The sequence below is a fragment of the Mauremys reevesii genome, linkage group 18 (genome assembly GCF_016161935.1).
Source record: "Mauremys reevesii isolate NIE-2019 linkage group 18, ASM1616193v1, whole genome shotgun sequence".
Lineage (NCBI taxonomy): Eukaryota > Metazoa > Chordata > Testudines > Geoemydidae > Mauremys > Mauremys reevesii.
The window spans coordinates 7,357,803-7,385,468 of NC_052640.1; the positions used below are offsets into that span (position 1 = coordinate 7,357,803).

At 37.8% G+C, this 27,666-nt stretch overlaps 1 protein-coding gene across 2 annotated transcripts in view; it reads left to right on the plus strand.

The window, feature by feature from the left end:
* The window catches only part of ATP2A2 (ATPase sarcoplasmic/endoplasmic reticulum Ca2+ transporting 2), a 65,574-nt gene that overhangs the window by 19,501 nt on the left and 18,407 nt on the right, over window positions 1–27,666 (plus strand). Inside the window, exons 5-8 of one of the 2 annotated variants that reach the window (XM_039505334.1) lie at window positions 1,201–1,339; window positions 19,903–19,983; window positions 22,915–23,000; window positions 25,134–25,598. In XM_039505334.1, the coding sequence (XP_039361268.1) occupies window positions 1,201–1,339; window positions 19,903–19,983; window positions 22,915–23,000; window positions 25,134–25,598 (771 nt within the window). Of the gene's footprint in view, window positions 1–1,200; window positions 1,340–3,737; window positions 3,771–19,902; window positions 19,984–22,914; window positions 23,001–25,133; window positions 25,599–27,666 lie in introns of those variants that run through there. The other variant, XM_039505336.1, reaches the window with a different exon arrangement.

The window sequence follows — 27,666 nt, forward strand, 5'->3', positions numbered from 1 at the left end:
ATGGTAACAGCAGTAGAGCTCGGGGAGATAGGCTGCTGGTGTTTTACTGGTTCTATCATCTAAACCTAGACAGTACTATGTTTAAGATGTTACTCGTCAATCTGTGCTAGTGCCACCTGTGCTACTGCTACCTCACTGCTCTTTTTAGTACACTAGATTGGTCAAATCTAGGAGGTGTGTATCTATTGAAGCTGGGAATTGCACCTCCCAGCTGCATTGTAGACATACCCATAGATGCTTTAAGAAGAGAATAAAGTTTAAGGTCTCTGTCATTTTTAAGGTCCAATCTTCTGTAACTCATTCATAGCTTAATTATGGAAAGAAGATTTAGGTTTGTTTGGTTTTTTTTTTGTATCAATGCTAAAAATAGTTACAATTTCTGTTTGTACTCTTAAGTGCGTTGCCTTCTTTTCTGGAGCTCCAGCTTTGGCACTATATCTGGGAAGTTGTAGGTACTTTTGTTGGCAAGTAATGGGTGTGAAATGTCATGTAGTGTCCTTACTTTACAAGTGCAAGGAAAAGAGCTTTTAGACAATAGTTATTTCCAAGCTAGATAACAAAGGAGTTGTTATAAGTAGATATGTCCATGCCTCTTAATCGGACATGGTTCAAATGTGGCACAAAGACCTAAAAGAGGGATACAAGAACAGTACTGGAGGAAGTTTAATGATTGGATTTTTTTCACTATCTTAATTTCTATCAATAACTAGTGAAAACACCAGACTGATGTGGGATGGATGTATATTTGAGTCTCAAAGGAGGTGTTCTATTTAACAAAGCACAGCTGAACTAGGGTAGAATCATTTAGTTTTAATAGATGTTTTTGCTGGAGTGTTGCTTTGCATGAAAACATAACCGTATGATCTCTTAATATATAGTTTGCATGATCTCCAGCTACCAAAACATAATGGATGTTCTGGAGATGTAACTGCAAATTTCAAGGCAATGGCTTCTAGATCTTTAAGGGCTCACTAATATCTGAATTCTATTGTTGTGCTTTCCAGACTGCAACTTCACTTTGAAGTTGCAACCACATAATGGGGTGGGTCTAATAAGTATCTTCTATGTGAATGAACACAATAACTGAGTAAATAGTATTCATGTAATGCTACATGTGGAAAACTAGGTAACTATTCTAGTTGTCAGAATTGGCAGTACCTCTAGCTTTTAAAACCTCACATCTTATTTTTCCTCTTTCAGGAAAGAAATGCTGAAAACGCTATTGAAGCTCTTAAAGAATATGAACCTGAAATGGGCAAAGTATATCGACAAGACAGAAAAAGTGTACAAAGGATTAAAGCAAGAGACATTGTCCCTGGTGATATTGTGGAAGTAGCTGGTGAGATACCTTTTATTAATAATACAGGTTACATATGTCTAAAGGACCTTGGTTAATTTTAAGAGTTTGAGGCCCTGAGCAGGATTTTTAAAGAAGTACTCATAATACAAGTTAGGCACCTTATTTATGCACTGTTGAAAATTCGACCTCCTCCATTCATCTGTAATTATCTTACATTAAATGAGTACTTCTATCTTTGAATTGTCTTAGGTTACTATTACCTTTTAATTAGTAGACATAGTAGCAAGGACATCTTTTGCTTTTTAACTAGATTACAGGTTTTTAGTGTGTGTTTTTTGGGTATTTTTTTTTCCCCTTCTCCCCATTGCTCTGTGAAAAACATACAAGCAAAAAGGAAAAATAACAGTTTGCAAAGTAAACTTAACAAAATCAAACTTTTCTCTAATCTTCCCAATGTCACCATTTTAAATGTTATTTGTAATAGTTGGCAATTTTCAATTTTTTAAAATTGAGCGTCCTTTTTAGTGATTAAAAATACCTCTAATAAAGCAAGATGGCTTCTATTGAAACATTGGTATTCAACTTCTAATCTTGCATCACTTCCTAAAAAATACAAGTAACATTCTCTTATACTTTGGAGAGATTGCCATCTTGTAAGTGACAATACATTGTATTGTCAACTCCTAACTGGACTATCAATGGTTTCTTTTTTCTTTTTTTCTCTTTGTTTTAAGGATTTTGCTACTTAATTTCTGTGCAAAGTCTATAGATGGATCTTGTTGAAAATACATCCCAAATAGTTGTATTCACATTTTTTGTAGGTGTTACTGGCAGTCAGATGGTTAGCCTTTTAAGATAATAAATTGATGTACAGCTTAAATTTCTTCTGATCTTTCTTCCCAGTTTGGATTTAGTTATTAGAGTAGCCATCCAGAGGAGAGAGAACTATGTACCCTTAAAGTTGACACTCCTGCTATTTTTAATATGCAGGGAAAGTATGCTCTCAAAGTGAAGTTAGTATTGGCTCTTGGCCCATCTTTTTCTCATTCAGAAACTTTAAAATTCCCTAACCCTGTCCTGAGCTTATCTTGTACATGGTAACATGCAGTTACAGTGACCGTAGTTAACAGTAATTGATGTTTCTGGGGTATGCCAGAATCCCCAGTCTTTAAGTGCTGTCTTTCTTTCTGGGACCCTATCCTGGTCGATGATTGACATTCTCAGTGCCTCTATTTCGGAGACATCCATATACCAGCCAAGTGTAAGATCTTCTCCTTCAAGAGCAGATCTCATAAAAACAGTACCCCATCTACCTTCATGTCTTGGTCACTGAAATCTTGAGGGATACAGGCATTTCCTACGTTTTGTGGTAGGCAGAGACCATTACCAGCATTGCATCCTACCCTCAGCCTCTCCGCCATGCCAAGTGTCTTATCAAAATCCTCTTAGCTGTTACAGCCCATTTTTGCCAGATGAGAGTATAGTTTTTCCCTACCTTGACAGTTGGGTCCTGAAAGGTTAGATTTTATCAGTCACTGAGGAGGACTCCACCACCACCAGAGCATACTTGTCCCAAGACAGATTTGCCACTATGTCCAACCTCATCTCAACAATACAACAGAGCCCACAAACCAGAAAAAGGGCACACCTGCAACTTCTGGGCCATATGACAGCCTCTGTTTGTGACACCCTTAGCAACACTACACTCTGCGTGTCCTCGGGCCTGGCTGAGAACGTTCTACCCCTCCAACAGACAAGGCCTATCCAAGGAGTTTTTGTACTTCTGGGGGTCATTGGTTCTCTAAACTGGTAGAAGGAGCCACAAAAGGTGTGCGAGGGAGTTCTGTTCTTGGAGTCTCCTCCCACAAGGGTACTTGCTACAGACACCTCCCTGATATGCCAGGACACACACTTCCAAAACCTTTCAAGTCAGGGCAAATAGATCCTTCAGGAGGTAATCTTCCATACTGGTGTATTGTAATGAACCACTTGTCAGCACTTCCAACCCATCATAAGGGACCACCCAATCAGAATACTGCTGGACAACAGAGCAGCAACATATCAGTCTTCATGGAGGAGCAAGATCCCGGTCCTTTTGCACTGAATCCATAAAACTATGGAAGTAGTCCATATCACACTGCATACAGATCTCAGCAGTTTATCTACCAGGACTATAGAACACAGTGGTGGACTTTCTTGGCAGGCTTTTCAGCATCAACCATGAGTGTGAGCTGAATAATGAGGTATTCCAAGAGATGACTTACCTGGGGTCATATACAGATTGATCTCTTTGTGACATCATCCAATGTGGAGTACAGAGGCTTCTACTCAGGAGGAGGGCATGATCACAACTTGATGGGAGATGCTCTGGTCATTCCTTGGCCTGCCTATTGCTGTACTCTTATTCCCACCCAACTCCCTTCCTGCTCAAGATTCTGAAGAAATTGAAACACCATCCTGGCCATGACAGGTATGGTTCCCAGGGCAGGTTCGCATGTCTCTGTGACCCCACTCTCCATCTTCTCCTGACAGCAAATCTCCTCAGGAGTCAGGATCCATCACCATCCAAACTTCAGTGCTTCACCTCAAGTTGTAGCTGCTATTTGGCTCCCTGGTATAGAGCAAGACTGCTCCGGAGAGGTACAGACAGTATTGCTTCATAGCAGAAAACCCTTGACAAAAGAAAACTTACCTGCATAAATGGAGACACTTCCAGACTTGGAACGGTCCCCCGATCTGTGCCTCCTCTAGTCTAATGCACATTCTCAATTACCTGTTCAATTTAAAAACCATGGGATTATTGCTGAGTTTTATCAAAGGCTTGTTCAACCTCTTCCCACATGTTAACTAACTAGTTCTGCCATGGGACCTAAACTTAGACCTCAGTGTGCTGAAAAATCCCCCATTTGAACCAATGAGGCACTGTTCCCTCCTTCATATGTCCCTTAAGACCTCATTCCTCATAACCATCAACTCTGCCAGGAGGGTTGGGGAGCTTGGAGTCTTTAGGGCTTCACCCAGGCTTTTCATCTCATTTGCAGAATGTATGAAAGGACAGACAGTCTCAACCAAAAGACTGTCCATATGCACCTTGTACAGTAACTGGAGTCCTTTGAGATGTGTGTCCCTATGGGTGCCCCACTTCCTGCCTGCCTGCCTTTCTTCCTTTCTGCCTTGGAATCTTTCACTGAACTTTTGTGGTTGAAAAAGTATTGGACTGGTGGCAGGTCTGCCCATTCTCTATATACCCTCATATCCCAGACATCCTTGTGCTCAGGTGCAGGGACGGGCCCCCCAGACACTACTGAGTATATCTCCAATCTGGAATACACAGGCGCATACACTCCATAATGTGCAGTAACTATAGGGACACTTGGCCAAAAGCAGATACAAACATCAAGTGCTGATTATATTAACTGCTTTAATAGACCATGAAGCAGCATACTGTCTCTGGATTTCAGTTAGTGTCACGCTTCTTTTATTTCACTTTCCGTACTTCTGGTGTCAGACAGTCACACTCAGACTTAAACAGAGGCTTTTTTGCTGTTAACCTCTCTTACAAACTAATTGGGAATGAAAAGTTCATGAAATTGAACATCTCAAAATTAATGGGTATGATGCACAAGTGGCAATATGATGCGCTGCAAACTGATTTCCATTTCATTGACAGCATCAGAACATGAAGGGATATTGATTTGTTCTTTGACACTTCTTTCCTGATTTTTTTTTTTAAAACGTTCATGGGGAAAAGTGGTTCGTATAACTGATTGTTCGTAAGATGGGTATTTGTAAAATCAAGGTTCTGCTGTATTTACTTGTTTCAACAGCAAAAAGTCACCGATTTTTAATTTTTTTTTCTCAGGGGGGACACACAAGTGATATTGACTTTGGGGCTAGAAGCTTACTGCAGCAATTTTGGACCTGACTTGAAGTGCTAGAAATAGAATAGTAATCTCTGAAAGCAATTTGCTTTGTCAGGGGGACACATTACTTTGGTATTATACTGTAAAGAATTATTAATAGAATTGCAAGTGGATAATGAGCCTGAGGGGATGTATTGTAGTTTGGAGCATCCAGTCCTAAGGAAATACTGACTGATTTTACTGTACTGTCAATTCACTGGAGTGCAGGTGAAACTGAATTGCTTGTTTTCAACTGAGCAACTTTTGTAAAATGGAAAAGCTAGAGAGATCATGTTACTTGACTCTTTTCCCCTTGTGAGGGGGGACTCTCTGAAACTACACATGGAACACCTGCGGAGCCAGCAGGCTTTCCACAACACTACAAGATCTCTTTTCTGTGCCTCATTGACTCTAGTGGGGGATTTCTGTTAATAGAAGGCAGTAGTTGCTAGATTTTTGCAGTTGGGACAAAATTAACTTTTCCAAATATGCCAACTGCTTGAGGATTCTTAAGGCAATACTGCTCAAGGCCATAAATATGTTCTAGTATGAAAGTATATATTGGTGGTTAAAATGACACACACAAGTGCAACTTGAATTAGAAACAAAATATCTTCCTGGCTCCTTAAATGTTAATTGTGCAATAATTAGTTTTATTGTAAATCTGGTCTAACTGATTCATCTGACATTTGCAGGAAGGTTCACATCAATTACAGGAAACCGAACCAGACATCATTACAGGACATCAGTGTTATGGGAATGTTTTGAATCATTAGACATAAAAAAGGCAAATAGTTTTGTACTTGTCCACTTTTCTCATGACATGTTGAGGTTTGTTGAAGATATATTTAAGCAAAGGCATGCATCATCCAACTCTGTCTTCCCTGAGCACTTCAGACTTGAAGTGAAAGTAGTCTTGCTAAACTTGATGTTGCTTGTTTCCTTGGCAATGATTGATGCACTCATACTCTGTTTATTACAAAATCTGTCTGGAGATCTGAGACTGGGCTGTAAGTGAAGCGCTCATTCAAGCCAAAATATCGGAAATAATGGGAGTATGACAACTAGACTTTCTTGAATCTTTTCTTTTGCGGAGGACAGACTAGGGCTTTAAAGACCTTGCTTTCAAAAGGCATGATGTGCAAACATGTATTTGCAAGCCTAATTCATGGACACAGTTGCCACAAATGTGCAAATTGGGTATTGTGGGCACAACCAGCTATGCATTTAGGGTCAGCTTTTCTAAAAGCGTGCCTACTCGGTGACTCTGATTGCTCTCGATAGGAGTTGCTGAGTGCTGGGCTCCCTTGAAAATCCAGCCCGAATTATGGAGGCTAAGCCTTCTCAAAATCTGGCCCTAATTGGCTAAACTTGTAGTTGCAGGTGCAAATTAAGTGCTCAAGTACATACTCTTGCAATTGCAGTTGTGTACCTGAACTGTTAAACTTCTAGAGGCCTATTTTTGCAGCAAACATGTTAATAAGAAAATATGGTCACTAAATTATTTGAAGCTGTTGCATGTGTTCATGATACAAGATTACTGTGATGAATGTTTGGGTAGGTGGTTGTCGTTTAATGGTGTGGTCTGGGTTTTGTTTTTGTGGATGCCCTACAGTAAAATTTATTCACTCTACCCGATCAAGAATAGCAGATTGGATACTGAGTAACTTCTTAAAGCACTGATTTAAAGTGCTAGCTAACTTAAGTCCTTTTTTGTTCCTTTTAATAGCTTTATTCCAACCTCCGATACCTAAATAAACATAATTTCACTCCAGAAGCACATTTTTTTTCTTTTTTCCCTCCTAACAATAAAAGCAAAGGGCATGATATAATTCGGAGTTTAGGAGTAGGATCATCTTTTTAAGAATTATAGTAGATATTCAATTCAATTGGTGTGTGTCATGTATGAGCATAATTGCACTAAATAGGCATAATTCGACAGCTATTTTGCATTGTTTGTAGTTGGACATAAAATTGATATTTGGCTTTTATATATTGAAGATCATTTAAAAAGGAACTTAAAGAAGTGATCTGGGAGAGCCAAGTAGCTGCAAATGTCAACAAATGTGATGCCTTACTGCAATTACTGAATAGCATGCATGTACAGGTACCAGCTGGAATACTGTTTTGTGCCCCCTTACTGTAGGAAACTCATGTTAAGCTTCTTAGTAGTTGTTTACAGAACAGTATATTCAAACATTAGCAAATGTTTTAAAATTTAGTCACTTGTTGCATGATCATATTGTTTAAATCTGATTTGCAGAACAATCCTCTTATAGATTGTGACTTAAGTACTCTGACCTCTCAACGTGTCATATTTTAAACTACATGAACATTAGGCATTACATTTTACAAACCATCTCTTTCTTGAGTAATACTGCTTTAAGCTGCTTTTCTTGGTTATTAGCAAAAATTATTTAATACATTTTGAATTCAGGTGACTACAGTAGTTATAATGATCATCCAAGATCTCTCCCCTTAGGGCAAAGGCTTTTTACAAAAAGCTGTAAGAATATTATAAATGCTTCAGCATAATATGAGTTCAGATATGGAAGCTATATATTCTGTACTTTTTTTAAATGGAAGAAACAATGCATTAATTGTTTCAAACAAGGGAAAGCTCCTGGTTGGGTAGAGAAGAGCAATACTATGTTCCATAGTTAGTGTCAAGACTTGGAGGTGAGAGAAACTGTCTGCATGCCTCTGTCTCAAGTGTAAGAGTATTTGGATGGCCTTTGACATGGTGTTTGCAAAAAGATGACCATGTAGGGAAGTGACAGAGCACTTCATACTGGGATACATATCTGGGCATGGAATTCTAGGCAGAGTGCCAATGACATTTGTATGTCCAGGCAAGTGTGTCTCACCATTGAGTGGCGTAAATAACCAGGTGGTAGGTTTCTCCGATATGTCAGTGGCATCTAAATTAGAGATACTTTCTACAGGTCTTTAGTGTAGAATAATAATATAGTTGGCACTGCATGGTAGTGACTAGCCCTACAATATCTTTTTGTCAAGAGGAGTTCTGACTCTAAACAGTCACTTTATATTTGCGCCTGATTTAGACCGAAATCTTGTCAGGAAGCTGTAGATTAAAATAACATTTTTTTTTTTTAAAAAAAAGCTAAATACTTGCTTAATTTACTTTATAAGAATGATTTGAAAAGAATTTTGTAGTACTGAGGTGTTTAAATGAATGGTTCTCTAGTGAAGTTTGTTGTGGGCTAGAAGGTTACCCTAAAGACAATGAATGATAGATTACATTACCACTCTTGAATTAGACACACTTAGAAATAGATGGTTGAGGAGCCAATCACCGGGGAGGATGGAGAGGTCACTTACCTATTCTTGTAACTTTTTTGCCATATTAGTGGATTTCTGGGGTCACCCAGGTGTCAGTTTATAGTAGCTGAAATACATATTTGGTTTCTGATGAGAGGGAGGGGGGCTGAGAGACTAGTTTAATATCCTTTCAGATTGAAATAAACTGAGTTGAAGAAAAGGAAGGTAGCTGATTAGGTAAACTTAGAGGCCAATTGAAGATGCTCTTGGCAGGTGAAACAGTGGAGACCATGACCCATATGTTTATATACTTGAAGCCTCTACAAACATTAATTTTTTTTTTTAAAGCAGTATCTGTTGCATGAAAACTACACCTTTCAGAAAGGGTTCAGCAGAGTTAGTGGAAAATAGGCATAATTTTGTGAGACATGGACACATTTATGTGAGAGCCTTTTAAAAGCTCATTAAAAATAATAAAACTTTATCTTGCTCTATTATCTCAGATATCTGGAGGACTGAGTTAATGGGTTTTGGACATATGCCTTAAGGTTTATTCACTGACTTCTGGTGGGCACAGTTTTCAGTACTCCAGTGTTGAAAACAAACTTGGTGTAGCTTAGTAACCTGAAGTTGACGAATAGAACAAATATCCAGATGTTATCCTCAAATGGCTTCTCAACTTTACTGCTCTGCTATAGAACTTGTCAGTTTTAAGACAGTCAAGCTTCCTGGGAATTGCATCCTTCTTGCTGGGTAATTGCTGTGCATTTTAATAGACTAAAGGTTTTTTTGTTTTTGGTTTTTTATTCAAAATATTAAACTTACTTTGGTTTCACTATGCCAAGTGATCATTCTAATGTTTAACAGGTGCATTTTGATACAACTACTTCAGTTATTAGAGTTTGGGGTCCATCTGAGCAGAATCCTCCCACAGGCTGCTCCATGGTTGCAAGAGCACAGTAGTCCATCCACCTCTTTTCAGTATGACCAGTGGACATTCCACAGTGTTGCAAATTCACTCCCCCCACCCTGTACCCCTGCATTCTCCCACGCATGGAGTCCCTGTGTGAGCTCCTGGGATTTCCTCTTCGTCCCTTACTTCTTGCTTAACAGACCCCTCTGTGTTTGCTGTTGGGGATGAACAGGTTTTAGCCCTCAAAACTTACAGCAGAATCAATGAAATGGTGGATGTTCTTATTCAGCTCTTTTAATCCTTTATCAAAATAAAGTGGACTATACAGAGAATACTACTGTGATGAGTTGCATTTCTGTGCAGCAAACATACCTTATCTATCCATTCCAGCGTATTAAACCAGTTTTAATATTTAAATGAATAAAATTAAGAGATGCCTGTAAACTTGAATTGTATAAAAGTCCATAAAGTGTGTTGTAAAAATGCCAGCTGTAACGAGTTCTCCTAAAAGCAGTCTCTAAACAGCTTTCCAGGTGCATTCAGCTGTAGTAATATGAAACAAATCCACCAATCGTTGTACTGTTGAGGGCATTTGGGAAAAGATTTGCAGTTCACCTTTTAACATTAGGAGTGCAAATCATCTAGGCTTTTGTGGCAGAGCAGTTTGTTACAGCACTGTTTTTTTTTAACCATTTATCTTATTTCTGTAGAGCACTGATCTTAAGTCAAATACTTATTCTCAGAAGCTAAATTTCTGTAAAATTGACAGATGTTCAGTGGATTATACCTATAGTTGTCTGCACACCCTTCCAACAGGGCATGTGCATCAAAGCCAAAATGTTCTAATATTTATGGGGCTGTTTTGATACATGGGGTTTGAACTTAACCTCCTTGTACACTCCCACTGAAATCAGTCGAATTGTATGAGGTTGAAGCCAAGCAGAAAGATAAGTGTCACTTCCAGCACACATTATTTAAGAATTTATAAAGGGAATATTGAATTCAAATGCTTTTTCTAGGTCTCGCTGCATTTCCCTTGTGAGTTACTGAACTATTAAGCAGAGCTAGAGAGAATCAGATCTTATCGGCTCTCGTATACCCTGAATAGAATTGATGCTTCAACAGGGCACAAACAATACTAAACAAAATTCATGAAAAATCAAGGTAACTGTTAATACCATAATACCCTGGCACATTTTATTAGGGTGAAGAAAACTTGCTGTTCAAAATTTGAGTACGCTGATAAAATATCAGTTTACCTTTCATTGTCTGAACACGTATAGTACTTTACTAATAGATGTGACTACTGTTTGATGTTGCTTCAGTGCTGAGTTGTGCCAGTGTCATCCATTTATCTGGTCTGGCATAAGGTGAATCTGAATTGTTCTCCCCTTCCTTATTCTGTACTTCCGAGAAAGTTAAGTGGTGATTTGATTAGCCTATAACTATCTACATGGGTAACAGAAATTTGATAATAGAAGGCTCTTCAGTTTAGCAGACAAAGGTATAAGAAGATCCAATAGCTGGAAATTGAATCTAGATCATTTGGACTGGAAATAAGAAGAAAATTTGTCACTGAAATAGTAAATAACTATTCGAACAATTTACCAGCGGTGAATAAAGGAGGTTCTCTTTCACTGGAAAATTGAACTAGAGTATATCTTTTAGAAAAACATCCAGTCTCGATTTACAAACAGGAATTAATTCCGAGAGGTCCTCTGGGCGGTATACAGGAGGTCAGACTAGATGATCACAGTGGTCCCTTTTGGTCTGCTGCTCCTGAACAAACGAGCCGCTCTTCTGTCACTAGATTATATTGGTGATTGCTTTGGGGTTCCGGGTAATTTATATGTGGGTTCTACCTTCTCCCCTTTCCAAAAATCCCATCCCTTTTATATTAAAACACATACAGTACTCAAATATGATAATCAAACTTCTGTATGCATTGTATAAGTGTAATTGTAGTATAATTTATAAATAACACAGGTACAAAGCCAGTACAGATGGTAGATGAGAATTTTTTGTATATTATCCTGCCTGTATTATTCAACCTATATGTAATCAGCACCTACTGCTATATCTCTCAAACATGCAATGTTTTATTTGTCTGCGTGGGTAGTAATTGCAAGCAATATTAGCATATTTAGAATTGAAGGGACTGTCATTGTTCATTATTATAATCTCTTTCCCTAAAAGACCAAATTTTTGGTGGCCTTATTACTTGATCATAAATAGTCCAGATTAAGTCTTGATATTCCCTCTGCTCACACCTTCCATATTCAGACGTGACTTTTCTTTTTTAGGAATGAGGGGAAGAAATAAGTTCAGTCTCTTGTGAAAGGTTATTGTACAATAGTGGGCAAACTTAAGTTTTCTTGTTTTGACAGTTTCTGCAGTTTAACAGCATTCACTATTCTGTGTATAGGAAATATTTTGCAAACAGCTAGAATATGCAAACATGAGAAACTAAAGCTGTTCCCTGTAGCGTGTAGACATAGAATTGCTTTTTATACGGTAAAGGCCACAAAGATTTTTTTTTTACTTCTAAAAGCTTAAAGATCTCTACATACATTCTGTGATTATTAATTTTAGATGAAAACCCATAAGAGGGAACAAATCTTTTTTTTTTTAATTGATACCATGGACACTTAAACAGTCAGAATTAATGTGGGCCTAGAATTGTTAACACTAAGTAGAAATAAAAAAAATATTTATGATGGTACTTGACATATTTGAGCTTCTCTGCAGAGACTGAAATTACTAAACTATTTACACTTAACATTGTAAATAAGATGTATTCTTTTCAAAAGGCTTCTTTTATTTCATAATGAAATCAGTGTTGCTGCAACTTCAGGGATTCAGTATGCTGTTTTGTCATTAGTGCACTCAGACTAACTGGCCACTCAACTTTGAGGATTTGTGGGATTGATTTATTTATTTATTTAATATTTAATATTTTCTGAAATACCTAGGCATACCTAGGCATGCCAACCTTGACTCTTCTTGGCAAGCTTTCAGTTCAGGGATAAGAGACATCTGGTTAATTGAACACATTAACAGCTCTGATTATGTATCTTAAAATTCCCTAATGTGTTTGAAGATTGTCTGAATACATAAAACAAAACTGCTTTCTTGGGGGCCATTATGTTTTGTAATGGTGAAATGGCTGTTCCTAAGGTATTTTGAACGTCCAATCCCTTTTCACTATAAACCAACACTAAAAATAGAATGTCTGTTTAAAATATGCAGGATGTGGGAGATAATCGTGGCTCCCCTACAGTCTAGTGAAAGTTTTTATTAGCTTGACTCCAACTCAGTGTGCACCCCAAAAGTGTAATGTGGATCTGGAATTCAAACTACCGTTCAAATAGTGTTAATATTCCCTTTTAAGCCCCATCTATATTGAACTTTAAACCTGTTCAGACTAACTGTTAAATACAAAGTTTGCTAGGTGATATTCTAGCCTAGAATACTTGTAATCTCCGGTTTGAATAGACTAGAATTGGGAATTTTTTTATCCAAAGCATTGCATTAACAAAAAGAATTTTTTCTAGGTAGAACATGAAAATGTGGTGATAGCGGGAACCCTCGACTGATGATGGGATATATAGCTCTTTGGTGCTGGTTTTACTGTAATCCAAATTCATAGTGACCTACTGATGTTACAGTTGGTGATCTGGACTATGTCTAATTGATTGGTGGTTTTAGTCCAGTTCTCAGAGGAGCCTTCACATTGACTGTGAACAAATATGCCAGTTCTGAATGTTTGTGGAAATGGGAAGAAACCCTCTCTTCCCGCAGGGTGGCTCTCCAGGTTGAGGTACATTGGCAGGGAAGTCCATACACTCAATTGTGTTGTGCGTAAAGACATTCACTCTCTAAGATGGCCAACCTGGCATCTTTAAATTGTGTTAGTTGCGTACATAAGAAAGGCCGTACCGGGTCAGACCAAAGGTCCATCTAGCCCAGTATCTGTCTACCGACAGTGGCCAATGCCAAGTGCCCCAGAGGGAGTGAACCTAACAGGCAACGATCAAGTGATCTCTCTCCTGCCATCCATCTCCATCCTCTGACGAACAGAGGCTAGAGACACCATTCTTACCCATCCTGGCTAATAGCCATTTATGGACTTAGCCACCATGAATTTATCCAGTCCCCTTTTAAACATTGTTATAGTCCTAGCCTTCACAACCTCCTCAGGTAAAGAGTTCCACAAGTTGACTGTGCGCTGCGTTCACGGTGGCTCTTTTTTGGTTTTTACTGTTTTTCTTAATTTGGGGTATACATTGAAGTTGGGCCTCTATTATGGTGTCTTTAAAAAGGGCCCATGCAACTTGCAGGGATTTCACTTTAGTCGCTGTACCTTTTAACTTTTGTCTGTCTAACCCCCTCATTTTTGTATAGTTCCCCCTTTTGAAATTAAATGCCACAGTGTTGGGCAGTTGAGGTGTTCTTCCCACCACAGGGATGTTGAATGCTATTGTATTATGGTCACTATTTCCAAGCGGTCCTGCTATAGTTACCTCTTGGACTAGCTCCTGCGCTCCACTCAGGATTAAATCTAGAGTTGCCTCTCCTCTTGTGGGTTCCCGTACCAGCTGCTCCATGAAGCAGTCATTTAAAGTATCGAGAAATTTTATCTCTGCATTTCGTCCTGAAGTGAAATGTTCCCAGTCAATATGGGGATAATTGAAATCCTCCACTATTATTGGGTTCTTAATTTTGATAACCTCTCTAATTTCCCTTAGCATTTCATCATCACTATTACTGTCCTGGTCAGTTGCTTGATAATAGATCCCTAATGTTATATTTTTACTAGAGCATGAAATTTCTATCCATAGACTCTATGGAACATGTGGATTCGCTTAAGATTTTTACTTCATTTGAATCTACGCTTTCTTTCACATATAGTGCCACTCCTCCCCCTGCACGACCTGTTCTGTCTTTCCGATATATTTTGTACCCCGGAATGATTGTCCCCCATTGATTGGTCTCAGTCCACCAGGTTTCTGTGATGCCTATTATATCTATATCCTCTTTTATCACAAGGCACTCTAGTTCACCCATCTTATTATTTAGACTTCTGGCATTTGTGTACAAGCACTTTAAAAACTTGTCCCTGTTTATTAGCCTGCCTTTTCTGATGTACCAGATTCTTTTTTATGTGACTGTTTAACATCTGATCCGGCCATTACATTATACTTTTCAGTCCTCTGCTCCTGACTATAACCTGGAGATTCTCTATCATCAGACTCTCCCCTAAGAAAAGTCTGTGTCTGATCCACACGCTCCTCTGCAGCAGTCGGCTTTCCCCCATCTCCTAGTTTAAAAACTGCTCTACAAGCTTTTTAATGTTTAGTGCCAGCAGTCTGGTTCCACTTTGGTTTAGGTGGAGCCCATCTCTCCTGTATAGGCTCCTCCCATCCCAGAAGTTTCCCCAGTTCCTAATGAACGTGAACCCCCTCCTCTCTACACCATCGTCTCATCCACGCATTGAGACTCTGAAGCTCTGCCTGCCTACCCGGCCCTGTGCGTGGAACTGGGAGCATTTCTGAGTACATCTTTTAATTTGTGTTTAAACAACACCCAAGATCTTTGGGGTTAAGGCTGAAAAACTTTGTCTGGGGGTGTATCACAGTAAAATTCTACATCCTAATTTGAAAATGTCTCTTAATGTAATAATGCTGCAGTCTTCAACCAATATGGACCTGATTGAAATTAATGGAATGTCTCCCATTGACTTAAATGATATGGGATTGCAGCCTGTATCCTTGGTCATCCCCAAAGTACCTAGATATTGCAATTGATTATAGTTGTTACCGTTTATAGAGTCAACATTTTTACTTCTGTCTCATAGAAAGTCCCTTCTCTATGATCTCAAAATCAGAGCTCCCAAGCCTGCAAACGTTTGTTTAATTTGAAACATGAGAGTATTCCCATTGACTGACTATAATGCTTAAAGTTACATTTGTGTAAATCTTTGCAGTACTAGGCCCAAAGTTAATCAGACTGTACACAGACAAAGCAAAGGGAGGGATGAGGATGAGATGCAAAATAAACTAGGTAACCTGAAAACCAATTTTGAACTTGGGAATAAAATACAGCAAAAGCAAAATAGATGGCACTAGAAATAAGTCAACTGTTACCAATAATTTTCTCCCAATCTTACCTTAATGAGCTGAAATACTCAGTAATTTGAGGTACTTTAAAGTTAGAACTAGATTCTGATTAAAGCTCCAGGATCTGCATATCTGATGAATCAATCTTTTTAGTTGCAATATGAATTTGAAATTAAAGCTAGCCCAAAAGTTTTGTATTTAAATCTGAATGTCCTGAATTGTCCACTTCAGTTCAAAATGCACGCGCACACACACACACAGAGTTTAGAGCATTACTTAAGCCTCTTATTATTTTAGCTAATGATATGTTTTTAAAAACAGGTTTCTTTATTGCACATCAGGATTTAAATTAAAACTTTGCTGACAAAGTTCTGTTTTTGGTGGCACAAAGAGTAATAGACTTCTGAGCAAAATCTTGCTTTCTTTACTTATAGAACCCATTTTGAAGTCAATGGGACTGCTTGTATGAGCCAGGGAAGCAGGATTTGGGCCAATATCTGTAAAGAAATGATGTATAAATCAGGGCACTGTCTAAAACCTCTATCTCTAGGTCTAGGTAATCGTTCAGTCCTCTGGAGTGAGGCATTGTAATCCTACAATCTACTTTTGGAACTAAAAACCACACACTTGTAATTCTGATTTTCTTTCTGAGGAAAAATAATCAAGTTAAATATTAATAGTAGCTTTAGATGTTTGGAGGAAATATAGTGGAATTCCTCTCTCAAACACAGCCTAGTTATTTCTATGTCATCTCACTTTGTGGCAGTTCTGTAGCAGCCAAAAACTGTTCCGAATACTTTAGTGTTCAGGTTCTTTTTGGCTTGCTTCAACCCTAGTTTGTGGCCTAGGGATATATCTTGGTCCTTCTGAAATACTTGCATTGTTTCTATGGATGATTTGAAACCAGCTGAAATATTAAACTTGGTTTCTTTCCAGTGTTGAATGATATAGAGGAAGGAAACTACCAATGACTGAGACATTGTGTATACTAGACTTTTTTACCAAAAAAATTCTTCTGAGTACTACCAGAGTTTCAGTTGCACTGGTGGTAGTGTAGTCAGTACTCCCAATGGCTACCAATGTCTTAACTATTATGTTGACTAGAACCGCTCAGAGGCAATGCCTAAAAAGCTTAATTTTATCATAAAAAGATTTTGCATTAGTGTCCTTATGTAAACTGGTTTGAACCTTGATTGTGGCCTTCACTGAAAGAGAGTGAGAAATGCAGTCTTGTAACTTGTTTGGGGCTGTCCATCGGACTAATTTTGTGTAAACTGCATTACATATTTAGAGATGTGACTGTAGTCTTAAAATGCAAGAAGCTTTGAATCAGTTCTGCTTGTAATCTAAACTTCCTTTGTTACTAGCCATACAGGTGGATTTGAATAGATGGAGGAATAGACAATGGATTAGAAATTGAAGTCCTGAGTTTTAATGCTGGCTCTGCCATGACTGGGCTACACTGTAGAGCAAGTGACTGTCTTTCTGCCTCCGTTTTCCTGTCTGTAAAACGACAATAATACTTACCTATCCCATGTGGATGTGTGCAGATTCCACGTTCTGCACCATCAGTCAAAGGGCTATGTCAATTCTATGTAATTTTAAAAATAAATCTTTTGGCTTACGTGCAGAATAAAAAAGTTTGTGCTCTAAAGGAAGACGAAGAATTGGAGGGTTGGGTTGTGACTATAGAGGAGGAAACAGAATTCTTCTAAATCTATGTACTGTATTGTGGCACTAGTACAACCTCAATGTTTGTGCACATGGTGTCTGTCTTAATTCATTTGGACAGGCTGGCAAACTATAGAACAATGAAATGTTAACTTGGTCACAATACCTTTTTGCCTAAAACAATTGTTAGTGACTAGAAGTAAATATTTATTTCATGGATTAGCAGGTCATTGGATATCATTAATCTAGCAGACTAAAGCTCCGTCCTGACCAGTTTGCTGAACAGTTTATAGAACTTCAAAAGCAGTAGATAAAGACACTTCTTTAAGTATATTTTCCTTAATGTTCTTTTCAGTTAAAAGAAAATGTGCTGTCTTGTGTTTTTGTTTTTTGTTTTGTTTAAGTGCTGCTTTAGGTGGTCACAGAAAGTCACTGTATACATGTAAAGTTCTGGGTAAAGAGATCCAGTCTTCCGATATAGCCTTGTCAAATGTATTGGTACATTTGAGATACTAGTAGATGCTCAGCTGTTGAAAGTACTGCAACAGTGTACGCATAGAGATTGACAAGACCCGTACCACTTTGTACTGAGGTATTAGCCTTCTGTTCCTGTGGAATTGTGATAGCTGAAAACCAGCTGTTATCATATGTCTACATATAAACCTCATCACAACATCCGGGGAGCATATTCAAATAGTTTTCCCATTTTTGGCCTTGGTCATTGTTTGTCTAATGCTATTTTCTCTCACTGCTCAAGGGCACTGTAGCTTAGATTAGTTTTCACATGCAATAATGGTACAAAATGGAAAATGAATTTAGCTATTTATTGGCCTTTTTTTTTTCATATACACAGATGTGATGGACCTTTTTGTAAATTAGTGTAGTTCTTCTATGTTTGTCACCTGAAGGGAGAATTTTCCAATTCACATTATTTTTGACTAGTGAGCAATCATGGAGAATATGGCACAGAATTCTTTTTTTTTTTTAAATTGGCTTTTTACAGTTAAAAATAGTGTTCATTTAATCCTCCTCAGATCCCACCTCTCTTTTCCCCCATGGCCTTTCTGCTTATTAACTGGTATACACTGAGTAAGGCTGTAACATTCTTGCTGGCTTATTTACACTGTTATTCTCTTTATGTGCACTATTGCTTCTAGTTGCATAAGCAGTTCCTGCAGGAATTGCAGCTTGCTTTTTTTTACTGCAGGGACATACTAGAGAGGGACTGTTGTAATGATTCCATCCACTGACAAGATCAGTTCTAACTAGCTAGTGATCAGAGCATTCAGATCCTTTGTTTCCTTCAGAACTTGTATGCTTTATTTCACAATAAATGAAACTAGAGACTTTCCACGTTAAGAATAGAAATGGACTTTGTACAGGGATTATACTAACCAATTAGAAATGGTTAAATGCAGCATATAAAGAGATGTACAGAAATGTGAGTCAGATTAACAAGTTTCAGCGAGTTTATTTGCCTCCACAAACCCAATTTATTGGGCTGATTCACAAAATGGTGGTGGTAACAGAGCAGCCGTTCATTTAGCTGTGACTTGAAAACCAGGCATAGCAGAATAAGAGGGAGTAGAAGGGGAATGAATTTGGGATTAAAAAACCCAATGAAGATGCTGGAGGGGGAAAAAAAAAAAAACAAGATGCTGGAGAATAGCCAGCTACATAGCTCTGGGCTCATGGTTATTATTCTCTAGCATCTTCAGGATCATCTTCTCTACTTACTGTCCTATCTTCGGCTATATTTTTGGAAAACCGTTCCTGGCATTGGATGGAAAGGATTTTTTCAAATGTTTGCATTAATATCTAGTGGGTAGAATATATAAAGTCAATCCCAGGACAGAAAATATCTAATGTGAATGTCATTACAATTCACAAATGGGGATTCAGAACTTGGTATCTTAATGGTTAGCTGATCATATTGTTCTGAGGCTATGGAAAAAATAAACCAATATACTAGTCAAATCTAAAATTGACCTCTGCGCTATATGGCACTGTTTAGATTATAGCATTAGAACTTTGCAATGGCTAGCATGTTTCTAGGAGTGCATTACATTCACGATTGGTCCCTAACAAGTGGGTACTGCAGCCATTGTATTAAAAGAAAATATTTTCTTTTAACTTTGAAAATTCTCTGTATTTTTCCCATCTTTGGATAGCTGAGGACTAACTTTAGCTATTTCTTTTGTGCCAGATATGATATTGTGTAAGCAAAGAATTTCTGGAGGGGAAATTCAAAGCCAGTAGCCAATATTGGTGCCTGAAAACCACAGTAGTTTGTGGGTTTTTTGATACATGGAAAAGTTTTGAAATGTATATTCTCCAATTGCTTCTGGAACTCATTCAGCTTCTAGTAGGCCATGTTCTGTCCATACTATCTCAAGGTGTTCTGAGAAGTGACTTCATGGAAACATAAAATTTTTCATTTCTGTTTTTCAGCGACTTGTAAACTTCTACCAAGCAGACTTATTTATTAGTGCTTATACAAGTCTGAATTATTTTAGCAGTTCACAGTGAATTTTATAACACATTTGTAAAGAATATTGCAACGTACAAAAGCTATAGGAAATGCTGATAGTATCATTGCTGAATAACTGCTCAGTAAGTGTTCCGTTAAACACGTAAAAAGTTGTTGATATAGAGTGATTGCTTATAAATCATTACTGAATAACTAAATTCTCTAACTTTGTTTTGAATCCATAGTTGGTGACAAGGTTCCTGCTGATATAAGACTTACTTCTATCAAATCTACAACTCTAAGGGTAGACCAATCAATTCTGACAGGTAGGCTGTGTCATTTTTGAGTTATGTACATATATGTTTGGAATTGGTTTTGATTCACGGTCAGGCCCAAGTTGCTTAAGTAATGTGGTTTGCTTGGTGACTGTATCACAACGGACAACGGCTGTTGAACAATATGATCTTGCAATCTCATATTGCAATGATGAACATATACTACTAAATACTTGGCTGTATAGGGTCAACTTGTGGGAGACTCAGTTTTCTTCTTTATGGGGTTTCTGAAGTTTTATTGGGATTGTTGGCAGATACAGTTATGTAAAATGAAACTACATCAGAGAGAATACCATAATTGGGGCTACTGATCTGTGGCCAATTATCTATAAAAATATGAAGTACTGGGTTGTACTAGCAATTGCTTTGTGCAGATGCAAAACCTGCAGATATACCTCCACTGCTACAATGGTCAATACCCCCCCCAACACATAACACACCTTTCAAGATCCATGGGTTCTACACATACTTATCACAACATGTGATGTACTAATATCATGTGCACTAAATGCCCCAACAGCGGTTATGTGGGTGAAACCAGACAATCATTACACTCTCAAATGAACTCACACAGGAAAAGAATAAAAGACAAAAACACCCTATCACTTGTGGGTGAACATTTCTCACAAAACTGTCACTGTATCTGACCTGTCCTCAAAGGAAACCTGCAAAACACTATCAAAAGACAAGCCTCAGATCTTAAATTCATAACTTTTGCTAGACACTAAATCATGGACTGAACAGACGCACTGTTGTAATAAGCCATAAATCCAATCGGTAACTCCCTAACAAACCTCCACCCTCTTCCTTTCCTCTGGAGGAGTTTTCACTTCACCTTGACTGTTTCCTTGAGGTCTATTAACTACTTATGCTAAACAATCTGTTCAAACCTTGTATTTAGCGGTAATACTTTATGCGAGGGTTTCCCAGACCTGAAGAAGAGCTCTCTGTGAAAGCTCGAAAGCTTTTGTCTCTGTCCAACAGAAGTTGGACCAATAAAAGGTATTCCATCACCCACCTTGTCTCACTAGCAATTGTTTGCCATTTATGGAGTTTACTCAGTTTGAACGGACAAGCATTTTCTATGTATTACCCAGATATAAGTAGTAGTTTTTTTTTTTTTAAGTTAAGGAAGCTCCTATTAAATGAAGTACGTAATGCAACATGTGATACTGTAGTACTCTTAAATACTGAGTCTGCCAAACATCAGTTTTCCTCGTTTATAAAAGCAAATCTGAATTTATTTTTTGTTTGACTTCAGGGGCCTGTCTTGTGCATGGTTTAACAAAATTGTCTTATTGAACTTATGATAGCAAACATACAAAAATTCAGAAAAATGTGGTCAAACACCCTGAGTTCTGAAGACCCTATCACTTGTTTACACCTCTCCTTTCATGGCTACACTGTGGTCAAAACCCTTTGTTTGAGGTATGGGGAGTTTTACATAATATATAAACTTTTTAAGACTTTGTTATCCAGATTGCCTAGGACGACAAGAAGCAGAAACTGGGGCTTAGTAGAAACTCTTGCTCAATTTCTCTTCAAGAGACCCTAGGTTTCAATAAAATGAATTTTTCCTGTCTGGGTGAATTTCTGACTACTAAGGTGTTTTTTCTTTTCTGGGTTTCTAATTTAGCAGAGCAGCCAGACTAAGAAATTTCACCCTGATCAGGGAGATGAATGGGAGTGTCTTAATTAAATGATACTGTAGTGTGTTTCTTCAGGTTTCATACACCATGAGAAGCTCCTCTGAGCTACAGTTTCTACTTCTCATTGTCCTAGCTGTCAGTCTTGTAACTGAAAGAGAAAGTGGTAAGCTTAGAAGTGCTGAAAGCTACATGAACTAACTCTCTTTCAAAGCTTGCTTTGATACTCAGTCCAAACAGAGGCTTGTAAAGATGTTTTCATTTTGAAAATGTGTACTGAACAAACCTTATATAGTAGGCTATAATCTGATATTAGTATGGCCCTGGAATCCAGATATTACACTCTACCACCCGAGGCTTGTGATAAGTCAGATTTAACACCTTCAAATTACAGGTAACTCAATAAATGCAATAGCATCATGTGGCTTTTATGAGAGATTGACCTTGCAAAGAAGTGCATTCGGCCATGTTTAGATTTCAAGCACATACTGTCTAACTAAGGACATTGTTCCCATCCAAACCTTCCCTCCCCCTCCCCAAGTACTGATTGCGTTCTGTGCTCTTATGCCCCCTTAAAACTGCTTTAAAGTACTTGAAAACATGTAAATTCTAATCGGTAGCTTTTGTGGATTCATTTAAAAGTAATAAATGGGAATAATAAGTAATAGGAAAAAGGAGGCTAGAGTGTTTCTGGCAGATGCCTAGACATCTGGACATGAGCTCCACTTGTCCACAGTCCATTCAAGGACATATAAAAATGATTGGGTTGTCTGATCATAAAAGCAATGGTATATACTTCCAGTTTTAATATACACAGAACACCTATATTTTTGGAAGTCCTTTCAGCTTTTCTATGAATTGTAATTCTTCCCTTTGAAATCTAAGGCTTTATTAAAAAGGACTCTTTTTTTAATCATAGAATATCAGGGTTGGAAGGGACTTCAGGAGATCTAGTCCAACCCTCTGCTCAAAGCAGGACCAATCCCCAGGCAGATTTTTGCCCCAGATCCCTAAATGGCCCGCTTAAGGATTGAACTCGCAACCCTGGGTTTAGCAGGCCAACTCAATCTACTTTAAAAGAAACAGGAAGTGTGGCTATGGAAACCATTAAAACTTTATTGAAATGCTATAAGAAAAGTATATGCAAGTGCCATGACACAAGATAAATACAATTTTAAGGAGTTTAAGCTTATACCAGATTTTCTATTAGATCAGCTTACAAGTAAAGTTAAAATTACACATACAAACTCCCATTAACACTATAACCTTTATTTAGGTGAATCTGTATCTGTCATTAAGCATACTGATCCTGTGCCTGATCCACGTGCTGTGAACCAAGACAAGAAGAACATGCTTTTCTCTGTAAGTAATTTTTTTTTTAAAGTTATGAGAGTTAGTGACTTACAGCAATATAGAATTTACCAAATGAACGCTTGTGGAGCTTTTTAAGTCTTAGAATTTCAAGAGTTATTCAGATTAAATAACACTATAAATAGTGTATACATGCTACCTTTGCTGTACTCTACCAAACATAAACTGCTGTCAGCAGCAAGCTCCTCAGATTGATTAGAAACCAAGAGGGAATCCTGTCTGCTTTATTTGGATTGAGAAACCCTTTCCTTAAGGATTCATTTTAATAAACTCAAGAAATTTAACTTCGGTGCAGAAACCAGCATACATCCTAGAAAAACATTTTTTTAAAAGACTTTTACCAGTGTGTGTGCACTTGGAAACTAATTCTGAAACCCATGTCATTTCACCTCTTAAGAACTAGCAATATTTCATAAAGAGGAATAATTTGAATTGAGCTTCCCTAATTTGTATATTGTGTCTGAATATTCAGTGAGAGCTAGAAGCTTAACTTTAGTCTATGCTCCATTTCATTGCTTCATACAGACTGGAAAAAAATGTGAGGTTATTGGTAAACTTTGCTTTTCAAAGTCTGATTCTGCCATTCTTACTCTCACTGAATATATTCATGAAGGCACCCATTTGAGCCCAGGAATATTCAGTGTGTGTACCAGGTGGCAGAATTGGGCTTGTAATTAGCAAAATATTAAATTCTTTCCTTGTGGTTTAAGAGTGACAGCTACCATGGCTGTAAGCCCATTGACTTGAATGGAGCTGTGCTTGCTTACCCAAAGACTGAATTTGGACATAGATCTATTAGAAGAATTTTGTCATGCTGCATGTTATGAGTCAACATTAATAGATCTTCATTTGCCCATCCTTTAAGGAAAGTCTGCCTATTTGGATTTATTGGGGAATATTAAACTTTAAGAGAAATGTAACTGAAACTTAAACTCAAGCAGTCTGGACTTACTAAGGTGGTTCCTATGAAATATAGAAAAATTAGATATTGTAGGTACAAATGGCTAGTCTGGACATAGAAATAGATTTTGGTTAACATGGTTAAGGGTGGCAACATTTTTTTAGTCTTGCCTACTTAAGGTTTTAGGACTTACTGATGTTTGATATAACATGTCAAACTTTCTGTGCAAAGAATTTTTTCACTCACTTCCTACCTGCTGTTTTTAACCCTCTTTCCTAACTTTCAAAACAGTAAGGAAGCTACTCTGGTGTTAAGAGCACATTTGATTTACTGATGATCTCTTGGTAAAGGTGACACTGCTAACATTAACTCTTCATAACATTATCACTCTGTATTTCCAGTACTATACTGCATGAACTAGATCTTACATTTACATGATGGTGATAGCAATTAATGTTTGTAGTAGGCTTTTTGTAGGTGGCTATCTTGTACTCAGAGCAGGTGGCAGAGAAAGCATTGAGGAATCTAGCTCAATTTACTAGCAGCTTGTCTGGAATTGAGCATTGAATAGTTTAAAAATTAGAAAAGTGGGTGTATTTCAAACTGATTGCATAATATATACAGGTCTCTCACTCATTCCTCTCCGCATTTTTCCTCTTCCCCATAGATGCTCTTTTGGCTTTGATGTTGTTTAGCTAGAAACAGACACAATTGTTGTTAATGGAAAGCTCCTTGACTACACAGTACTTTGGGTTTACTTTTAGTTTCAAGCTTAAATGACTGTTACAAATTGTTACATGAAATGACTAAGATTTCTTCAGTTTATCCATTTTACTTCATATTGTGTTAACATCACTTTTTTATATAGTTAGCTTCTCCTTTTGTTTTATGTGGACCTTCCACAGGTTAATAAGGAACATAAATTTTTGGTAAGGGTACTCATGCCCTTTTAAGGACTAATGCATACCACCTTACTGACCTCACAAAGAATGGCTGTCAAAGTAGAATTCAAAATAACTTATCAAGAACTGATAACAGTGAAATATGTGAACCACATGTGCATTGCATCTTAAATTAGCCAAAATCAGAGAATAAACTTTCAGATAGAACTTAATGTCTTAGCAAAAAAAGTTATCTGTGAATCTGGTATGTAACAGGCCTACTTCAATACTGTCACAGAACGACTTACGAATCTTATTTCCCTTTTTTCGATTCCATTTTAGGGTACTAACATTGCTGCTGGTAAAGCTATGGGAGTGGTTGTAGCAACAGGAGTGAACACTGAAATTGGCAAAATTCGTGATGAGATGGTAGCTACTGAACAAGAGAGAACACCACTCCAACAGAAACTGGATGAGTTTGGAGAGCAGCTGTCCAAAGTCATCTCACTCATTTGCATTGCTGTCTGGATAATCAACATAGGTCACTTCAATGATCCAGTTCATGGTGGCTCCTGGATTCGAGGCGCTATCTACTACTTTAAAATTGCTGTTGCTCTTGCTGTTGCTGCTATCCCTGAGGGTCTGCCTGCTGTTATTACCACATGCTTGGCCCTAGGAACCCGCAGAATGGCCAAGAAGAATGCTATTGTTAGAAGTCTGCCATCCGTTGAAACGCTGGGTTGCACTTCTGTTATTTGTTCTGATAAGACTGGTACTCTCACAACCAACCAGATGTCAGTTTGCAGGGTACGGTGAATTGATTAATTTAGTCTGCATTTCCTTTATTTTTCCCACCTAGGTTCTCTTATTAAACATTGCCTAAATTCTGTTCCTATATGAAACAATGGGATCAGCTTTGCTTTTATGCCGTCAAAATCTTGCTTTATTTGCTACAGTGCTATTCCACTTTCAGTTCAGCTTTCAACCACATAATGTTTAAGATTTTAATCTTTTCTTTATTTAGTTATGCCCAAAAATAGCTGTACCCACACGTGAGGGGAACGTTTTTCATTTGCAAATACCTTTCTCTTAACTGTCTTATGCCACACAGTTTTAAAAACAGGGCCATTTTCCTTAGGATAATCTGTCCTCAGGTCCAGAAGTATAGAACAGGTTGTATATCAGAAGGAAAGTGAATAGACATTTTGCTTTAGGAAGGTGGGCACTTGGAGATCTTTATAGAGTGAGAGAATGCTCCAGACTATTAAGTGTTTAATATTATACAGTCTTTGACTGTACCCTGTTGTTCCTTTTGATTTACTTCATACTGGGCATGATTGCTCCCAACTCTGTACTGACTCTCACACATCCACTCTAGCAGATAGAGATGTGAAAAAAGGAAAGGGGCAGCGTGAATGGGAATATGACCAAATTACAGCAACTCCCATGTCCTATTAAACTGTTGCCTTTACCCCCTTTATAACTTTCATCTCCGTTCTGTAATTCATCACTGCTCTTCCTCACTGAGGTTGTCTGCACTAGCAAAAATGGGATCCATAATTCACCACCATTGCAACTCCAAAGGTGGAAGCTGTAATGTAATAGATGGGGGCTCAAGCGAGTGCAGGAGTTTTCACCACCATATAGCATCAGATCCTATGAAAGGATGTACCTCCCCCTGTTTATCCCATCTTATCTAGCTTTATACTTGAATATTTCAAATCTACGCCGTATTTCAAATACACTGTATTGTAAGATTCATTTGGTAGATCAGAATTCAGATCTGAGATGCCTTCAGATATGAAAATCATGCACGGACTCAATTGCCAATGTCACTTTTGATACCAGTTATAGTCAGTTGCTTTATTCTCCTGATTTGTTCTTCAAAAAATAGTTTCTAATGTTGATTAAAGTAGTATACCATAACTGCCTACTATTGTGCTGCATGTTCAGTTTCCAGTCTTTCATGCAGCCCTGCCACTTGGAATTCTGAACAGGAATTTACTGGAAACAACAGTATTTTCCAAGTTGATACATTTCTGATTCAGATGAAGATATTTCTATTCTTGAAGGGTAGTTAAGTGATTATCAAATATTAGAGCTACTGTGCTGGCTGCATTACATGACCTCAAATACTGTTCAAAATTACTGTGCCAGACCAGAATTTTAAATGTATAAATGTGCTGTAAAGATTTGGGGGACCCCCCCCACCCAAAAAAAACCTCTTAAACATTATTCTATTTATTCTCACTTGATTAATGGCAGGTTTTTCTTCCTGTCTTTTTTTAAAAGATTGCTAGTCCTACACAGAGTTAAGTATTGTAGTGTATAGAGCTAAGAGAGACAAAGCAGCTGCTCATTAGTATTCTGGAGGAGGTTACTTGCAGTGGTATTGCATAACTGCCCTAGCCTTCATAGGGATCATTTCATCACTCAGGTGCCAAAAAGCAGAGCACTTCTGTGTTCTTAAGAACATCCAGATACTTGCAGATTCATTTATAAAGGTTTCTTTTGGAATGCAATTATGAGTCCTTTCTTACATTTAGAAAGCTGAGTATTTTGGAGCCTATGCACCCTGATTCATTCATGTTTTCAGAAGAGTCAAAATATTAAAATTTTGCAACTGAAACTTATCTACATTAAAGTATGGCAAACAAGTGGTACTGCTACCTCTGGCTTCACTTAAGGAGGCACTATGCTTAGCTTTTCAAGAAGCCTTGCCATGGTAATTCCATGTGAGATTTATATCTTCTATATAGTGTGCTGTTGCTGAATTGTAGCCCGTACGTGTTTGTAGGAATTTAAAGGTTTGTATGACAAAGATTTAGGACAAGAGTTACTGTCTTTTCAGTCTGATGCAGTTTCATATTCTCTG